This window comes from Vombatus ursinus, unplaced genomic scaffold (genome assembly GCF_900497805.2).
Source record: "Vombatus ursinus unplaced genomic scaffold, bare-nosed wombat genome assembly UNPS02014778.1, whole genome shotgun sequence".
Lineage (NCBI taxonomy): Eukaryota > Metazoa > Chordata > Mammalia > Diprotodontia > Vombatidae > Vombatus > Vombatus ursinus.
Genome location: NW_020954556.1, coordinates 51,264,448 through 51,284,816, shown reverse-complemented (window position 1 = coordinate 51,284,816; position 20,369 = coordinate 51,264,448). Strand labels below are relative to the sequence as shown.

At 38.0% G+C, this 20,369-nt stretch overlaps 1 protein-coding gene across 3 annotated transcripts in view; it reads right to left on the bottom strand.

The window, feature by feature from the left end:
- THADA (THADA, armadillo repeat containing) overlaps positions 1–20,369 on the bottom strand; it is a 438,429-nt gene that overhangs the window by 309,622 nt on the left and 108,438 nt on the right. For all 3 annotated transcript variants that reach the window (XM_027865188.1, XM_027865189.1, XM_027865190.1), the window contains exon 26: positions 7,690–7,781. In XM_027865188.1, the coding sequence (XP_027720989.1) occupies positions 7,690–7,781 (92 nt within the window). The remainder of the gene's footprint in view (positions 1–7,689; positions 7,782–20,369) is intronic.

Here is a 20,369-nt window from a genome sequence, read left to right as displayed (position 1 = left end):
ATTTGAAAACACCTATAATGTTTCTTCCCACGTCTTCTCTTCTCCAGATTAAATATATCCATTTATTTCAACCTATCCTCAATGATCTTACTTTAATTCTTCTCATAAGACACGAACTAGAAGCCATTCCCCATCCTGAATACAATCCTCCAGCCCTCCTCCAGGGCATCAATGTCCCCCCTAAAATGGGGCACCCAAAACTGAACATGGTATTTTGGATGTGTTCTAACCAAGTCATAATACATGAGACCATCAACTCATTAATCCTGGACACTATGCCTCTCTTAATATAACCTAAAAATGCATTGGCTTTATAGTCCCCATATTACTAATGATTCACACCAAGCTAGTAGTCAACTAAAAATCCCCAGATGATTATCAGATGAACTGCTGCTGCCTAGCCACACCTCCAGATTTTGCCTTCCTGAAGTTTATATTTTGAAATCAAATGTAAGACTTATAGTGATTCCAGACAAATTCCAACAAAGCTCAGGTGGTTCGTAGGTTCATTTTATTTTTGTTTTCTTAGCCACATTACTGCCATTGCTCATCTTATCTAAGACCCAAGTAATTTAAGCATAATGCATGTAATGGCTTGAGACACAGGATTTAGGGTTAAAAATTAAAATGGTCTCACTCCAACCCAGGAAGGAATGAGGAAATAGGAGGGTGAGCCAGTTGGCTATTTAGATAAAGGACATGTTAAAAGCATTGCACATTCTCTAACTCAGGGAGGTGAGCTGGCCCTGTTTCTACAATGAATCAATTATTCATTGTCTCAGGTCAAGTCATCGGGAGTACCAGCAAACAGAAAAGAAAAGGAGTTTTAAAAAAGACAAATTTAGTCCAATCTTTCAAAACACACCAGTGCAGCTTTTCAGGAATCCCTGAGAAGTTGTTCAAAAGGTCCTTCTCTCATTTTTCTTTGTCCTAAGTAGATAATCAGAGCAAGGCTGTGAATGACTAATGGGTACAAAAGTTCATTAGTTCAAAACAGCACCATCTTCTTGGGGGAAAAAAAAGAAACGGAGAGAGAACAACGCTTCCTTCATATACAGAGAAAATGCCATTGGTCCTGTCAGGAAATCCACTTCGTAGTTTTTCTTGCAATGACAATGACACAATCAAAGACTTTTCAGACTGAAAGGGGTTTTAGAGATCATTTAGTCTAATCTCCTCAATTTAGAGATCATGAAAAGAGAGCCCAGAAGGGGCCCAAGCAACTTGACCAAGGTCACACAACTAATAAGTAGCAGGACTACAACCAGAACCCACATCTCCCAATCCCCATTTTAGTGCTATCATGAGGCTGACGTATTGGTTTCACAAAGCACTTTTTAACATTTTTCAAAGCATTTTGACAACACTGTTATCTCATTGAATTTGTACAGTAATCCTGTGATTTTTCAGGGCAGGCGTTATTCTTTTCATTTACTTGGGGAAGAGTTGAGAAAAGCTCATTGGTGTACCAAAAGTCATTCAGTTAATCAGGGACAGAGCCCAGGGCTCCTATTCCAAAGCTATGTCCTTTCCACCAAATGGAAAGCATCTTCAGATTGTTCACATTGCTGCCCTTTGTGCATTCTATGTTCTGGCCAAACATACTGTTCCCTGACCTTGGCTAGCTCCAAGCCCTTGTGACTGGCCTACAATGCATTTCTTCTTCACCCTGAAGAATCCCTAGCTTCATTCAAGGCTCAGCTCATGCATCATCTCTTAGGGAAGCCTTTCTCGATCCCCTCAGTTGTGAAAGCTCAAATCATTATCTGGTTCCATGTTAGGGCACCAGAGAAAACATAAGCTCTTTACAGTGGAGGGGAAGTGGGGGAACGTGAGAGGGAATGAGTGAATCTTATTCTCATCTGATTTGGCTTAAGGAGGGAGTAACATACACACTCAACTGGGTATAGCAAGCTATCTTACCCTACAGGAAAATAGGGGAGAAGGGGATAAAGGGGGGGGGAATGATAGAGGGAAGGGCAGTTTGGGGGAGGGGGTAATCAGAAGCAAAGACTTCTGAGGAAGGACAGGGTCAAAAGACAAAATAAAATAAATGGGAGTTGGGATAGGATGAAGGGAAATATAGTTAGTTCTTCACAACATGACTACTATGGAAGTGTTTTGCATGAATACACATGTACAACCTGTATTGAGTTGCTTGCCTTCTCAATGAGAGTGGGTGGGGAGAGAGGGAGGGAGAGAATTTGAAATCCAAAGTTTTAAAAACAAGTGTTAAAAATTGTTTTTACATGTAACTGGAAAATAAAATATATAGGCAGTGGGGTATAGAAATCTATCCTGCCCTACAGGAAAATAGAAGGGGAAAGGAATAAGAGAAGGTGGGCTGGTATAGAAGGAAGGGCAGATTAGGGGAAGGGGTATTCAGAAAGTCTTGGGGTGGGGGGAGAGGCAAGATGGGGAGAAAATTTGGAACTCAAAATCTGTGGAAGTGAATGCTGAAAACTAAAAATAAATAAATTAATAAAACAAACAAACAAAAACATAAGTTCCCTGAGGGTAGTGCATGTTTCCCCTCCATTTTTTGCCTTTATATCCCCATGGCCTATCATGGGAATTCACACAGAGGATATATTGAACAAATGTTTGCTGGATTGAAAAGGAAGCTTGGCCAGTCCCCCATATGACCAAGAATGGGCACTTATGACAAAGTGGCCAGTACAATATGGCTCCATGAAAGAAAGCAAAGTTAATTGGCTTTTAAAAGAATCTAACTCTTGATCCTGTCCTTGTCAGTACCAAGTTGTAACCACAAAACAAATTCACCAGACATCATTATTAGCTCATCTTAAGTGCTCATTGGTTCTGAGCATTATACAAAAAGATTTCCCTGGCCTAAGGGACCTAACATCCCTGAGGTCCGATAATACACATATAGACATTCTAGCTAAAAGCAATCATTAAAAAAACAACCTTCAAGAATAAAAAGAATGGCTAAAAAGTAAAATCAGATTTAAGGCTATGATGGTTTTGGCAGAGCAAAATGGCTAAGCACCGCCAAGGGTGATAAGTTTCAAAAGTTAGGCACTCACAGAACAGAAGAGCTGTACACATGATCTGTACCAATCTTCTAACTATTAAAATGAAGGCTTTCCAAGGAATGTTCTTCTCATTTAAAAAATAATAATAAAAGCCCTCCAATCAATCCATTCTACTTAGCTACTTTTTAATAGGACTGTATATAAATATTTCATTTCCTTCCCTCTAGAAAGGTTACATCATTTGCTGCTTTGCATAGCCAAACAGATAGCCAAGGAGATTATACTGACCTTGGAGTTACCATTAGTACACATTTGGCAAAGGGCACAGTTCCTTTCATCTGGGCCGCCCCCACCTGCATCTTTTTTATTTACATTCAAAGAAACAACCTAATCAGAAGAAATTAGAAATTTTTTCTCCCAGACAAGGTAGCCATTTTGTGGAGATACAAAAAGCCCTTCACAGGACCCAAAGGAGGAAAAAAAAGCAGTTACACACTTTCAGGCTGAATTTTACCATCACCTTTATTTGTTTGACACCCCCCCCCCACCCCATCTCATTATCTGAGTGTCTACTATATAGCTCAACCTTATCATGTGACTGAATTGTTTTCTACTCTAGCTCACCTTAGAAATCATTCAGGAAATAAACAATGCTAAACTCAGGAAGATACAGGTAAATTTCAATCTCACCCCATGGCAGTTTCATTTACTAAATTAACAAAACAAGAACGAAAATGGTATTAGTATTGCCAAAAGAGTATACTTTGTATCATTATTTGAAACAAGTCATAGTAAGAAATTAACTTTTTTTTTTAAAGTAAATTTCATCTTTCTCAGTCCTTCTGAGTACATCCTATACTAACTGATGCTTCTGGCCAGCTGGCCCGCTTCAATAATAATAGCCAACATTTATACAACAATATAGCCAACATTTATACAACAAGTTTACAAAACACTTGACATAGATCTCACTTGATTCTCACCAAAAAAAAAACAAAAACCTGATAAGTGAGTGCTATTAGTATCCCCATTTTAAAGATGAGAAAATTGAGGCTGAAAGCTATTAAATGACTTATCCAGAGTGGTGAAGAAACACAGTTTTAGAAGACAATAAATATTATTACAGTGAAATTTCATTTTAGTGTCACCAGTTCCAACATGTGCACATGCAAGCCACACCATTAAAATTATTATTTATTTTTTCATCACCATAGAGTATTTCCTTCCACCAAGGAGGAGTATTGTTAACCGCTGACATTTTAATTGATTTCGTTTTAGTAAAAGAATTGTGTTGTGTTTGTTTTTTTTAAGGGGTGGAGGAATGAGGATGAGCCTGTTGATCCCTGGATCCCTGAGAAACCCACCAGACCTGATCAGCTCGTGATCATTCAGGTTAAGAATGGAAATTATGTGAAGCCACAGCGACATCTAGTGTCCACATGAGCTTCCAGGCCAAACTACAGAAAAATCCTCCTAAGTCTCTCCCAAAGAACAAACTTACAAAAAAGTCGTTAGGAGAAAGGGGGAAATTTCATTTAGGTATGAAAAAATCTAAAACAACGAGGAGCTCAATGTTACCAATGGGGCAAGCATTTATTAAGTGCCTATTACGTGCCAGGCACTATGCTATGTGCTTTACAAATATTATCTCATTTTCTGATAACCTTTGTCTTTATAGATCAGTGCAGATACCATCAAGGATAGGTTTTGTTGGGTATATTATAGAACTTTTAATCTACAGAAGTAAAAGTACTTCTGAATAGTACATTGTATTCATTTACGACAAATTAGGAAGAAGTGATTTAAAATATCACGGGTATACTGAAAACAGAAGCCAAACAGATGTTATAAAGAGCTTGCAGCTTCTATTTAAAAAATTTTGTCTTGACAGGTAGATGCTTAGCTCTAGTGGCTTCTAACCTTTTGACTACGGACAACTCCTCAGAATCACATTTTTAAACGCATAAAACAAAACAAAGAGGATTAAAAAGGAAACTAGTTATGTTGAAATCTAGTTATCAAAATATGTTATCAAATTATCATTTTAATAACAAATATCAAAATTATACTAAAAGGTTATCGACATTTTTAAAAGTCCATGGATTCCAGGTAAAAAACGCAATCCCTACTGCATTTGTTTCTTTGAACTTACTCTCTTTCCTCCTAAACCTGCCCCTCCCTTCTGACATCACTTTTTCCATCATCATACTGCCATTCGCCTTGCCTGCCATGTCTAAAACTCTGGTGTTCCTTGTGATTCTTCTGTCTTCCTCATCTCTCTCACCGAGTCACTCGGCACACTCCCTCCACAGTATGTGTCCCTTCGGTGGCCTCCTCTCCTTGGCCATCACCATCATCCCAGGACAAACCCTGACGATCACCATCCTAGTTCCACCCACTTCCTCCTCCTCACCTTCCAGCAATCCGTCAACCAGCCCTGTCCTCCCTACTGTGTATCAAGTCAAGTTTCGATCCTCTGCCTGCATTCGAGATGCTCCATCATCTGGGCTCACCGACCCTGGTAACCTGATCACAGTCTGCTCCCACCACAAGTCTTTCTTCCCAATAGGCTTTCATGACGTTGCTCTCTTCTGGTGGTCCTCTTCCCCCTCCCCCAATGTGACCACTCCTCAGCTTCCTCCACTGAATCTTCATCCCAGTGACTCTCACTAACCGTGGGTGTTCCTTGAGGCTCTGTCCTGGGTCTTGCGTCTTCTCCCTCGCTACAACTTGGTTCCCCCGGACGCCATGATCATCTCTACATGTAAGATACTCACATCTTTTGTCTAATCCAGGGGTGGGAAACCTGCAGCCTCAAGGTCACGTATGGCCCTCAAGTGCAGCCTTTCAACCAAATCCAAACTTCATAGGTCAAAGGGCTGCACTTGAGGACCTAGAGGGCCACATGTGGCCTCAAGGTCATAGGTTCCCCACCCCTGAAATCTTTCTCCTGACCTCCAGTCTCACAACTCCAACTGATTATTGGCTATCTGAAACTGGATATCCTGTAAACAATTTAAACCCAGCATGTCCCAAACTGAACTCATTATCTTTTCTCCTAAATTCTCCCTTCATCTTAACTTCTCTATTACTGTCAAGGGTAGTATAATTCTCCCAGTCATTCAGGCTTGCAACAGAGGTGCCCTCCCTAACTCCTCACTCTCTCTCACTCCCACATCCAATCAATTGCCATATCCTTTCTCATTTTCACTTTTCTAACACCTCTCATCTACACCCCCTTCTCTCCTCTGACACTGCCACCACCCTGGGGCAGGCTCTCATCACCTCACACCTGGACTACTGCAACAGTCTGCTGGTGGGTCTACCTGCCTCAGGTCTCTTCCTATTTCATCTGCCCTCCCCTCAACCGTCACACTGATCTTCCTTAGGTGCAGGCCTGCCCATGTCACCCACCTACTCGACATATTCCAATGACTCCCCAGGACTTCCAGGATTGGCTTTTAAAGCCGTTCCTCAGCTGGGTCCTTCCTACCTGTCTAGTCTCTTATACCTTACTCCCCTGCATACCTTCTACAATTCCTACACACAGAATATCTGCGCTCACCCTATGGTAGAGCCTTCCCAGTTAGTACTGGTCTGATCAGCCACAGTCAGACACACTGTATCTTGGCCCCAACATAGCGATGACATGTTGGTACTCTTCAGGAACGAAGGACAGCAGCCAACAATCCAGGGACACTGGACCTCCCAGCTGTTTCTTGAACAAGACCCTCCCTTCCCCAACTCCAGTTCTTTTCATCGGCTGCCTCCCATGCCTGGAACTCTCTCTTTTCATTTTCACCTCCTGACCTCCCTGATTTCCTTCATGTCTCAGCAAAAATCCTACTTTCTATGAGAAACCTTTCTAGGTCTCCCTCAATGCTGGGGCCTTACCTCAGAGGTGATCCCCAGTGGATCCTATCTCTATCTTGTCTGTACCTAGTTGTCTGCATGCTGTCTCCCCCATCAGTCTGTGTCCTCCTTGGGAATAGGCATTACCTTCTACTTTTCTTTGTATCCCCAATGCCTGGCACACAGTAGGGGCTTAGTAAATGCTTATTGGCTTGACTTGACGTATTTATACTCCAGCAACACTGGACTACACTTTGTACCCTGAACGCATCCTCCAGTTTCCTCCCCCGGGCCTTGGTTCTCACTGTTCCATAAGCCTGGAACATCTTCTTTCCTCCTCTTTGTGTTCTGAATCACTATTCATCTTTTAGGCCCAAATTAAATGCTGTCTTCTTCATGAAATCATGCCAGACCCACAGGAAGCAAAAACCTTTCTCCCTTTAGATCTCAAAGAACACTATGTTTTACCCCTCTAACGCATTTACCATGTACTGTAGCATAGTTCATATGCTGTATTTCCCTCCTGGGCTGTACACTCCACATAGGCAGGAACCTTGCTTTACCTAAATTTTGTATCTTACCCAATGCCTGGCGATGCACTGCACACAGTAGGTGCTTAAAACTTTTGCTGAACTGCTTTTAAAAAAAAATTCTATTTGCTAAGACAGTGGATATTTTCAACCCAAAGGTCTAGACTTGGTAGTATGTCTTCAATTACTATATATATTTATAACATTATGTTCCAAATGAATCCACAAAAGTAAGCAAAATTCTAAAAATTATTTTTGGCCAGGGCAATGTTTTGTAAAAAGTAAAGTTAGCAACAGATGGAGCTTACCTATTTTTTTTGGAATGTTCATCCTTTCCTCTTTTAACTCCAAAAATTCTTGTGATCAGAGAACTAAAGAGAAGTGTGGATGAATTTCTTACCTAATGAAAAAATAAATATACAATAAGGATTAAGAAATATCCATGGCACTAGAATTCAGCATATCCATAACAGGACATCCTAAAACACTGGCTTACATTTTAAATCAAGATATTACCCAAACTTGCCAATTTTGTGGTAGAGAAACTGTGTTTTGTATTTACGGAATAAGGCAGTTCTCTAAAAATTCCATAGTGGTAACTGACCTAGTGACTTCTCTGAGCCTTACAATGTAATCACGGGATACAAAACAGCATTTTCTTTCACCTCTAATATCACCATCCCAAATTACACTCTCTTTGTTCTCTATCCTCAACTAATACACACAGAGAAGAAAAGTTCTTTCTCTCACATTTGTGAATTTTAATCATTAAACTTCAGTCTAAATTTTAAACAGTTTAAACTTCAGCTCTATTCTTTTCATTTCTACAATCACCAAACCCTTAGGAAAATGTTTGCAAGATCCATAAGGTCTTAAAGAACAAACATTTTTGACATGCCCAACAAAAGGTTTTTCAATTAACATTCAAAATGTTGCATATTAATATCTAGCAAAATGCCAAGGACAGATGTGTGTGATTTTTAATCCTGGGCTTTTGGTGAAGCAATTGGTTTAATAGGAATGTAAAATGGCAAGGAATGTCCACTAATGTACATAAAAGACACATTCAGTAAACTGCAATACAGCACAGGGACCTGTTTCAAAACTACTGCAGCATAATTTTGATTCTTCCCAAAGATGTCCTGGCGGGATTGTGATGTCTTGGGTTTCCTCTGTTCCCTTTGCCAACTTTTAATCAGAGCATTCACATACAATAAATCAATCCACAAATATTAACTCTCTACTAGTTATTAAGCATTATGAAGGACATAAGGGAACCTAAGAAATAATCCTTGCCCTTCAGAAACTTGCAGTTTCAATAAGAAATAACCACACGAGATATTAAATAACAGCTGAATACAACAATACAATTGATTTCACAAAGCAGAAATGAATGATAATGCCAAATGATAAAATGACAAAATGAATGATAAAAACAAAATCGCTAGAAGGACATATAAGAGGAAGGACACTTCCCCACAAACTAGGCTGGGCTGCGAAAACAACATCACAGAAACATTAGAACTGTCAACTTGGAAGGGCCCTTGGAGATAATGTCGTACAATGCCCTCATTCTTCAAGTGAAGAACTGAAACCTAGACAAGCGAAGTCACTTCCCTAAGAAGACATGGGTGACTAACTACTGACAGAACTGAAGTCTCTGGATTTGGGCATCCAATGCTCTTCCCCCTGACTTCCTCACAGAAATGGGGACAGTTGAGCTGAATTTTGAAAGTCAGGTATGTGTAAAAGAAATGAAAAAAAGAAGAAGTGGGAGGTCAAGCCAGATTGGTAAAATAAATAAATATAAGCAAAAGCAAAGAGACAGGGAGAGAGTTAGGACATGGGCAGGTAAGACTGAAAAGGGCTGGGTGCAGGCCTGTGTCATTTAGGATGTAGAATTTGGGGGGACCTATAGTGCAAGCAGGTGCTGCTTCCTGAGGTTATAGGAAATAATGATAATAGCTGGCATTTATATAGCATTTTAGATATATTAATTTATTGGATATTAACTAAGAGCTCTCTGAAGCAGGTCTTATAGAAATTATCTCCATTTTACAGAGGAGGAAACTGAGGACCAGAGAATTTTGCCCAGTGGTAAAGTTTTAATCCTTGCCTCTCCTGACTCTTTCCACTAAACCTATGCTTCTGTCATCATCTGACAACACAGTTATCCACCTCAGCTCAAGAGCGACAGGTAACCTTTCACACTGGACCAAAGGACTGTTTTCACTTTTGTACTTATATCCAGATATAAATACTGCCCTGTGGCTGGCACAGAGTAGGAGCTTAATAAATGTTAGTTGCTGTTAGATACTGATTCATTCATACAAAACAAATATTCTCATGTTTGAAGGATTCCCAGCAGTTAGCTAAGAACTCAGTTTCCTTCAGAAAGCGATCCCTGAGTTATCTCGCCCATTACAGTCTAGAGGAAGACCCTCAGTATATTGAGTAGAACTCCCTCGGGGGAATTTATGAAAATAGGACATGGAAATAGGATAAAAAGAAACAAACAAACACTGTCCTTTGAGTCTGGCCATTTGGCCAGTCCTGAATCCACCTAATGGCCTGAATCTTTCTATCTTTACTGCAAGAAAAGCTTGAGATATTTTATCTCATTTAAAATTTAAGTAAACTGTATCTAAAGCAGAGGTTCTTTTTTTTTTTAAGATAAATTGTTATTTATTTCTTTTCTGTTTTACATCATCATAGTTTTCCCTAGCATGCTTTCTCCTTTCTCTCTCAGAGAGCCATCACACATAACAAAGAGTATTTTTAAAGACAAAAGAAAGAAAAAAGAGGAAAAAATCAGTACAACTGATAATCACAATGAGAAAGTATGAAAACGTGTGCATTGTGCAATATCTGTGCACCTTCTATCCCATGAAGGAGTGGATTGGCAGCATCCTTTTGACTCTTGTCATTCGAATCCTGCATGATCCTTTTAACTTTGCACTTCCTCCCTCCCCCCCCTTTTTTGTTTGTATGTGGTTGTTCTTCTCATTTACAGTTGTAGTTACTGTATATACTGTCCTTTTGGCTCTGCTGACTTCACTCCGCATCAGCTCATAGAGATCTCCCCATGCTTTGCTATATTCACCATATATTATCATTTCTTACAACACAGTGATACTCCATTATATTCACATTTGTGTAGCCATTCCCTAATGGTTGAGCATCTACTATGTTTCCAGTTCTTTGTAACAAAAAATATGTGGATATTCTTCTTATCAATGGTAAAGCAGGAGTTCTTAGCCTTTCTGGCGTCACGGACCCCTTTGGCAGTCTAGTGAAGCCTATGGACCCTTTCTGCAGAATAATGTTTTTAAATGCATAAAATAAAAGGAAGAGGATTACAAAAGAAATAAATTATGTTGAAATACAATTGTCAACTTAAAAAAAATAAGGAAAAAAAACAAAAACAAAAACAAGTTCATAGACCCCAAGTTAAGAACTACCCTTACATGTCTCAGGTTCCTCAGTAATAAAATGAGAAGGCTAAAAGAGAGATTCTCTAAGGTTTCTTCCAGCTTTAAGTCTATCATCTTGTGATCCTATGATCATAAGATGATTTAGGAATCATGTCAAAAATGATATAAGGTGAGTCTGCCATGACCTGTTTTTGGTGAATCAATGCTGGCTCTTTGGGATCACTATTTCCTTTTCTAAGTGTTCCCTAATATTCTTTTTAACAACATTACAAGCTGCTCAGTATCTGAATTGTCCTTTCAAAAGATCAAAATTGAGGCAAACTAGGATTAAATCAATAAAAGGATAAAATATGGGTGTGTTTTTTTCTCTTCATAATGAGGAAGTGCAAAATAAAAATTTCATAGGTATAAAATAAATTATTTTCAATCTTCAAATGAAGGAGTAACACAGAGCCCAAAGTTCCCAGTAGCTCCCAAAGCTCTCTACATGTTGGGAGTAGACATACTTCTAAGTTTAAAAAGAAGGAAAACATCTGGGTGGAAAATTTGGGATTATGATAGTCAGCAGACCAGGGAACAGCAAGGGAATCAAAAAAGAAATGGGGAAGAAATGTAGTGAGTGCCTAGGCTAGAACCGTGAGAGCAGGCTGGTATAGTGGAGGAACAAAGATGGTGGAGGCACTCAGAGAGACAGAGGCTACAGTAACAGCACAAACCTAGTCCTGATATCTTGAGAGAGGAAAACACTAGCTGCTGCATTGAGACTGAAAGGAAAGTGACTATGCTGAGACAGCTTTTGCAGGTGATTAATACCCTGTTGCTAAACAAATTGCATCCTTCAGATTTGCTTCTAGCTACAACAACACACAAAATTTCACAGTATACTAGGCAAAAGTTGGAACACACTAGTATACCATGGCCCACTCTTTGAGAACCACTGACTTAAAAAATATATATATGTATATGTATGTATGTACGTATGTGTACACACACACACACACACATACACACAGCCAAAAGAAGGCATTCAAATACCAAGAAACCACACCAAGGATTACACAAAACTTAGCAGCTCCCATTATAAAGCAGAGGAGAGCTTATAATATTTCATTCCAAAAGGCAAGAGATAAAGATTTACAACCAAAAATAATCTATCCAGCAAAACTAAATATAATCTTATAAGGGGAAGAAATGGATCTTTAATGGAATAGAGGAGTTCCAAACATTCCAGATGAAAAAGCCAGAATCAAGTAGACATCTTCAAATAGATATGCAAACATCAAAAAGAAACAGAAAAGCACACATTTTTTTTAACTGAAAGGGAATACGTGCAGGTGAACTGTTACAGGTTAATAGGATAAGAAACAAATATCTTCTCAGAATCCTAATATATTTAAGGGTCACAAAAAAATTAAAATGGCAGTCAGTCAAGAATCATTTATTAAGAGCTTTTTTATATGCTAAGCTCTGGAAAATGGAGTCTCTGGGTGGCTCTGTTCTGTTTTAATGGCCTAGGAGAAGACAAAAATGGGAGGGATAGGAAACTATACTGGGGAAAGGGGAAGAAGAAGGAGAGAGAAATCACAATTGATGATAGATGTACATAAATGAAGAGTATGTGGTCATGGATGAAGGCGAGTGGGAAAGCACATCCCATGAACTTCACTTTCATCTAAACTGGATGGAGAAAGATGGAACATAATCACATGTTTCAGTATAAACATATGTTAAACTCAAAAGGGAAATAAGTGGGGAGAGAGAAAAGGAGGGACAATAGAGAGGGGTCTAAGGAGGAGAGGACAGGTAAGGGAATAGTCATAAACCAAACAATTTTTAATGTCAGAGAGAAGACTACGGAAGGAAGACTAAAAGAATAGGAAGAAAGAATAAAAAGCCTAGGATCAGAGGCAAGATAATGAGAAGAGAAGAACGGCAAAAGAGAAGAAACAGACTGTTTCACTTAGAAGATTCCAAGTATCAGGCAAACTTTGTCTCTTCAGGTTGGAGAGAAATATACAATTAATAATAATGTATGTGAACAGGATGAACTCACCCATAAAAAAGATAAGGAAAGCAGAATGGATCAGAAAGCAGAATCTGACAATATATTGCTTACTAGAAACACACTTGAAACACAAAGATTCACATAGAGTTAAAATTAAGGGCTACAGAAAAATCAAATATGCTTCACCTAACTCAAAAAAGCAGAAGTAGCAATGATGAATTCAGATATGGTTAAAGCAAATATAGATAAAAGAAGGAATTTACATCATGCTTAAAGGTATGATAGATAATGAATCCATATCAATACATAATATACGTGCACGTCATAGCATAGCACCTAAATACTCATAAGGAAAATTAAACAAATTGTATAGAGAAATAGACAAACTATAATAGTGTAAGGACCTCAATGTGACCCTTTCAGACACAGACAAATCAAAGCAAAAGATAAACAAAAAAGAATTTAAGTACCTAAATATGATTTTAGAAGAATCAGAGATAAATGGCAGTTCTCTCACAATTACTAAATGGGAATAGAAAGGAATTTATATATTTCTTAGCTAAACATAGCATCTTTACGAAAATTTACCATGTGTTGTGGCATAAAGACTACACCAAAAAAAATGTAGAAAAGCAGAAATACTAAGCACATCATTTACTGATCATAATGCACCAAAAATTATATTCAATAACAGATCCTTATAGAAAGAACTAAAAAAGTAATTAGAGACTAATGTAAATCTAAAAAACTAGTGCAAGTAGGCTACAATATGCTATAAAGATTATATATGATGATCAGCGTTTATACATTACAGATTTTAAACTATGTGCCAGGAATGCAAAGTTGGTTCAATATAAGGTAGACTATAACTATAATAAATTATATTAATTTTATAAATAATAAAAACTATGTGATCATATCAATAAATGTTTAAAAGGTTTTTTAAGAAAATCCAACATTCATTTCTATTCAAAACTCTAGAAATCATAGCAATAAGTGGACCTTTCTTTGACAGGATAAATACCATTTCTTTCAACCCTAGAGCAAACATATGTAATTGAGAAAAGTTAGAGGCCATTCCAATAATGTCAGAAATAAAGCAAGGATGTTCATTATCACCACTAATATTTAATATCATGCTAGAAATGCTAGCTATTGCAATAAGATGAGAAAAAGAATTTGAAGGGAAAAGTATAGGCAAAGAGGAAACAAAATTATAAATTTCTGCAGATGATATGATGGTATACTTAGAGAATGTGCTTTTAAAAAAAAGTAATTGAAATAATTAATAGCTTCAACAAAGTTGCAGGATATAAGATAAATCCATATAAATCACTGGCACTTTTATATAAAACTTAGCAGGAAGAGACAGAAAGAGAAATTCCATACAACATAACTAGAGAAGCTATAAAATATTTCGGAGCAGGAAGAAGAAACTCTCTCCACTATTAGCATTTGGAATGTATATCCCCATATACAAACATAGACTTTAGTTTTCCAAAGCACCCATTTCTCTGATCCACCCAAGCTGACTAATGCATTCCCTCAGGAGCAAAACTGTATTTAATGGCCAACAGAGAAGATCCTTTAAGCCTAAGTAGAAGGCAACAAGGCTCCCAGCAAATGGGGGGAAAATCTCTATCTGTCAAGAAACTGAATAATACTCAGAAAAAGAATAGACTGAAAATTCATCAGTACCCAAACTAAAAAAATCTGTCCTGGAACACTCTATTCTCCGTCAAACAATCTTTCCAAAAAATAGGGCAACCTAGTTCTAGTAAATTCTGTCATGTACTAACAAGTAACAGCAGTTATACCAGTTAAATTTGGAATTTTGCAAGGAAAGCAATGGGAGCCCTGTTTTTCTTCTCATTAATTTACACATCTATTCTTAATAAGCTCCTCGACCTCTTACACACCTAAAGGTAATCAAAAGAGTGACCTAGAAGAAACACTTGATAATCGTTCTCCATGTATTAGATAACCTTCATAGGATATGGAGCTGAAAGAAATCTTTGAACCAAAGTAATTCAATTTACTCATTTTATAAATGAGGAAAGTGAGTCCCAGGAAGATTATATGATATGCTTCCTATTTCAAGTCCTCTGACTCCAAACAAAGGGCTCTTTCCACCATCTTACACTGCCTACTATGGACTAAACCACCAGTGGTGATACTGTCCAGTCATTTCAGTTGTGTTCTGACTTTTTATGACCTAATATGGGGTTTTCTTGGCAAAGATGCTAGAGAGGTTTATCATTTTCTTCTCCAGTTCATTTTACAAATAAGGAAACTGAGGCAAGGGTTAAGTGACTTGTCCAGGGTCACATAGCTAGGAAACATCTGAGGCCTGACTCTAGACTCAGTGTTCTATCGACTGCACCACCTAGCTGACTAAAGCACTGATAATGGAAAAGAAATAAGGGAGAAGGCTTTCCCTTGCTCCCTACAATCCACAAGAATAATGGAACATGGTAGATTAGAAATATGGTTGTCTTCCCTGTTTTCAAGTGGCTTTCCCATTTCTCATCAACACTGAATTACAGAATTTCAGAGCTGGATGGAGGTTTAAAGATTACATGGTATACTCCGCCGTTTCCCAGATAAAAAAAGTAAGGCCATGAATGACTAACAGACTTGCCCAAGGTCACACTGGCAAAGACACTCTTGAAATTCTCTTCCAGTCCCTTTAAGCTGTATTAGTTTCCTCTTCTTGTCCTTTTTTCCTACTTGGTCATTCTCTCCCTACCTTCCCACCCTCACTTCATCTTTCCATCCCTGTCCCTCTTCTACTACTTGCTTTGGCTGATGCAGTATTTGATGATTATTCCTGGTTAAAATAATAAAAAAGGGGAGAGGGAGGTGGTAAATTCTCTGTACTCAGACCTCATTTCTTTGCAGAGGAAAGCTGTAAAATATTAAGATGTATGCAACAGCCTTTTCTGAAATTGCCAGGAAATGCAACTTTTCCCTAATCCAGGATTATGAGCTTTCTATAAAATGAGTCTTCTTTTATAACATAAATTATCTGACTCCAACTCAAACTCCAAATAAAACCTAGGTCTTAGTCACAGGAGTATTCTGTAAATAGTCAAATCAATTTAAAATGACCAAATTATTTCTACGAAAGCATTTTCAATGTTAAGTTTTGATGTACAATATGTACGATCACCTTAAAATGGGGTTTTCAGAAAAACTGACTCATTCCAAAGTTATGTATTGAAGAATTCTTTAAAGAGATTTTAATGCACAAAAAGGAAAGCATCAATCTTATCTGGCTGTCCTTTTGAACCTGGCTAGTTTATAATAAGTAAAACAAGGCGTTTGCAGCTGTGCAGTTAACTTCATGTCAGTTTGCTCAACTCAGAAGCACATTTCTCTCTACCACCCCCCTAAAAAAAAAAAACAAAACCAAAAATTTATTCAGTTTCTCAAGTTGCATAAATGGCTTCTGTGGTAACAGTATTCACTTTTTTGACTAGAAAAAAAAGAAAAAAAAAAGCAAATGTTCTTTGAAAAAACCTCCTCCTTGAAGCCCAGTTGGAATTTCTTTTTCTTTGTCATTTGACCTCCTAATACTTTGTCCTCCTCTTATGTACTTATATTCAAATTTGGATTATATGTATTTATCTGTATATGCATTTTATCACCCCAACTATATTGTAAGCTCCTTAATGGAAATGCCTATGATTTATTTAATTTGTATTTGATCCAAGAAATGTTTAAGTGTACTAAGTACTTAGAAGACAATGAGAAAAATAAAACATCTGCCCTCAACTAGGGTACATTCTTACTGAGGTGAGGAAAGGGAATGTAATACGTACACAAATAAGTATGATACAAGGTAAACTGAGGAAACGAACACTATCTGGGGGAATCACAGAAGTTTTCACAAAGCAGATGGTACCTGAGCTGAACCTTGAAAAAAACGTAAGGATTCTGACAGAAATTAGAGAGTGAATTCCAAACACAGAGGATGATTTGTGCAAAATCTCCAAGGTAAGAGATGGAATGTTAAGTTTGTGGGCCTGTTAGTACAGTTTGGCTGAAATAATCACTTCCATTATAGTAGATGGGGACTAATGGGAGCTAGAAGCTATATTGTGAAGGGCTTTGAATGTCAAGCTAAGGAGTCTATTTCAACCTCTAAGTATAGACAGTCACTGAGGATTTCCTGTGCTAAGTACTATGCACTAAGTTCAGGCACTTAACAAAGTGTTAACTGAATGAATGAAGAAATGAAAAATCAAGTGGAAGTCACAATTCACAAGGTGTCAAAAGACCTGGCCTTTGTCTCCTTTCTGGAATTTACTAGCTGACGTGACTTTGGATGACTTATTTACCTTTTCTGCAATTCAAATGTTTCATCTATTAAATAAGAGATAATAATATTTTACTTAAAGTTTTAGTCTAAGGGCCCCTATACTCATGCATTAATAACATTTCCTCCTTCAACACTCAAATAGGATGGAAAAACTTAAATGCTTCATATTTTCTGATTGTCCATTGACTTGATTTTTTTCTTTAATTCATATTTAGTTTTACAAGTTTACTTGATGCATAAAATAATCAAATATACATGTTTTTAAAAATGTGCTGATGATTTGTACTGATCAAATGATGGGCTTATATGGTTTCATGTAAGGGAATGTTAATGTAAGGAATCTGTTAGCAATCATTCTTAAATATATGCATTAATGCCATTCCTAAAAACACTCTTTTGAGCCACAATCTGAATTAAAGTCATTTTGCTAATTTTTAAAGTCTATAATTTAGTAAAAACAAGCAATTACATAGAAAGTACAGCAGCATTTTGCTTTAAGCAACAGAAGTGTTCCTAAAAAGTTATGTTATAAATCAAATTTCTATATATTGAATCAGATTTTAAATACACTAGTAGATTTCACTACTTAAAGAAAGTTAACAGAAAAATATGTGGCAAAGACTTGTATAGTTTAAATAATCACACTCTAATCTGGCTCATAAATTTCCATTTTTAAAGTTTTCCTGAAGTAGAATAATGCACAATAAATAAATATATAAAAAGACAAAGTTAACAATGTATTGCAAACATTTTCATTCCCAGTTGCTCCAACAAATGAAAATATTTGCAACTAGTATGATTTTCTTCACGTGTTTTTCCAATCTTATTTTTAAATCCTATTTCAATTTTTCTTCTGTGTCTGAATTTTTGCCTTACAATTCTGCCATTCTCTTTTCCACAGAATCTACTGCTATGAAAAGTGTGTTTCCATCTTCTATTCTAAATTCTCTAGTTTCTTGATAGACTTGCTGATTTCTTCCGTAAGAGCTATCATTTCTATCCTTATTTCATTGATAATTTCACTTAATTTTCATTTCTCTTCTTCATCCATCTTGGGTCTGTCCTTATTAATCACTCTGGCGACTCTTTCACAATGTTTTCTGTAAATGTGCTTCTTAACACTTTTCCCTTTGGAAGCCTCAGTGTTGCACTTATCCCCCAGCCCTTGCTGTCTTCTCGGGTTGGACAAGATCTGTGACCCTCAAGGAGGACGATGATCATTTGGGACACGTTAGTAGGAAGATCCAGAAAAGCCCCCATCATTGAGCCTACATTCTACATTTACAGTGCCACGTCTCTGAGCTCTTCCCCTTTCTCTCCGACTTACTTCTTCAGTCCCGGTGTGACCTGATGGGACCAAGCTAAAGAGCAATTAGAAGAGAATTTCCCAGGATACTGCTCTGTGAAAGAAGCCTTTGCAAATGCGATTCTCCTGCTGTCTTTCATATGTCCTCGGTTTCCTGTGCGGTATTAAACAGTTAAAGTTAGCAATCACTCTGTTCGATTTGCTCCTCAAAACCTTGTTCCTCCTAGTGTTTAATCCCTTTTCCCCCCTGTGTCAACGACAAACGACACAGGGGAAAAATAAAACTACAAGAGAATCAGACTTGATGGACTACAAGCTGCCGCCTTTTCTTCTTCCTGAGCCTTAGGGCTGGTCTAATTCCTGGGTCTCCGCACATCCTGAGAGCAGGGTACCAGGGATACTAGTGAAAACTCCCATAAGCACGCACCTAGAAGCACAGCAGCCATGGATGACACGGGCACCTTCCCAGGCCAACACAATCCAATTGTGAGCAAGGAGCAGGGAATGGGCCTGGTAACACCAGAACAGTGGGAACCTGTCCTGGGAGCAGGGAGCTGCCTACCCCAGGATACTGCCAAGAGATTCAGTGCAAACGTCAGTGAGTATCTACCTAAGAAAGCAGCCACGGAGAGGAAAAGAGCTGCCATATACCAGATTGCGTGCCATCTTGGGGAGGGAGGCAGGGAAGGAAGGGGAGAAAAATTTAAAACTCAAAGCTTATGGAAGTGATTGTTGATAAATAAAAATAAATGAATAAAAAAAATGGGATATATATATAAAGGCTGCCCCAGCTGCGAGCTCTTTGGAGAAAGGGGAATGGCAGAGAGTGCTATCTCTACGAGGAGCAAGGGATGTGTAAGTTGCCCATCAGTTATTTTTTGATTGAAGAATTACCTTGTGAAAGGCTCTATTTTCTTCTTCCTCTTCATGCTGAGTTTGCTGAATTTAGGGGCTCTTTATTTGAGGTGGTAGGTGGAAAACCACCTCTATGTGACTTCTAGACATGGCATCCTCCCAGGACTGTCAGATCTGGGATTTTGTATATGCTGCTCTACCAAACCTGAAAAGCCTTTCCTCATTCTAGCTGCCTCCTCGAACCCTGAGCTCCCTTCAAGGTTGGGACAAAGTGTTGCCTCCTTCTAAAGTCTGCTAGATAAAATAAAACCTGAGTCTATTTTATATGGAACCAGAAAAAAATCTATAGGGTTTGGGGTAGCCTAAAATTTTGTGAAAGGCAAGCTTTAACCTAGGTAGAAATCTTAGAATAAATCTTTAATAAAATCTCTAGAAATCTTTAATAAAAAAATTGTCATCAGACTCAAAAAATCCTGATGCTGTGACTACAGGACAGCAGAGAGAGAGAGCATGACTCAGAACTGAGCTGCTCAACGTACTATTACTTTATGTTGGTCATACGGTGTCCAAAGGTTACTCTTTAACACACACACTGGAAAGTACATAGTCTCACAGAACAAAGAAAATCAGCTGACACAACCTGACACTCAGAAAGAATGATAAACTGCAACACGCTACAAAAATAAACCCACAAAAAACAAACACCCTTTCTATGCAGTAATTAACAAAATCCAGGAGGAAATAAGAGGAAGGGAAGTCCCATTCAAAATAACTACAAAATTCAAATAAGTGGTATTTGGAAGGCAGGAGTGTTTGGGGGGAAAAGATTAATTTAGTTTCGAATATACTGAGTTTTAGATGTCACCAGGGCATCCAGTCTGAAATGTCCAAGAGACAAATGGTTGTATGTGTGTGTGTGTGTGTGTGTGTGTGTGTGTGTGTGTGTGAGAGAGAGAGAGAGAGAAAGAATAGTCACAGAAAGAAGAGGAGAGGAAAGAGGAGAAGGAATAGAAGAGGAGAGAAGAGAAGAGAAGAGAAGAGAAGAGAAGAGAAGAGAAGAGAAG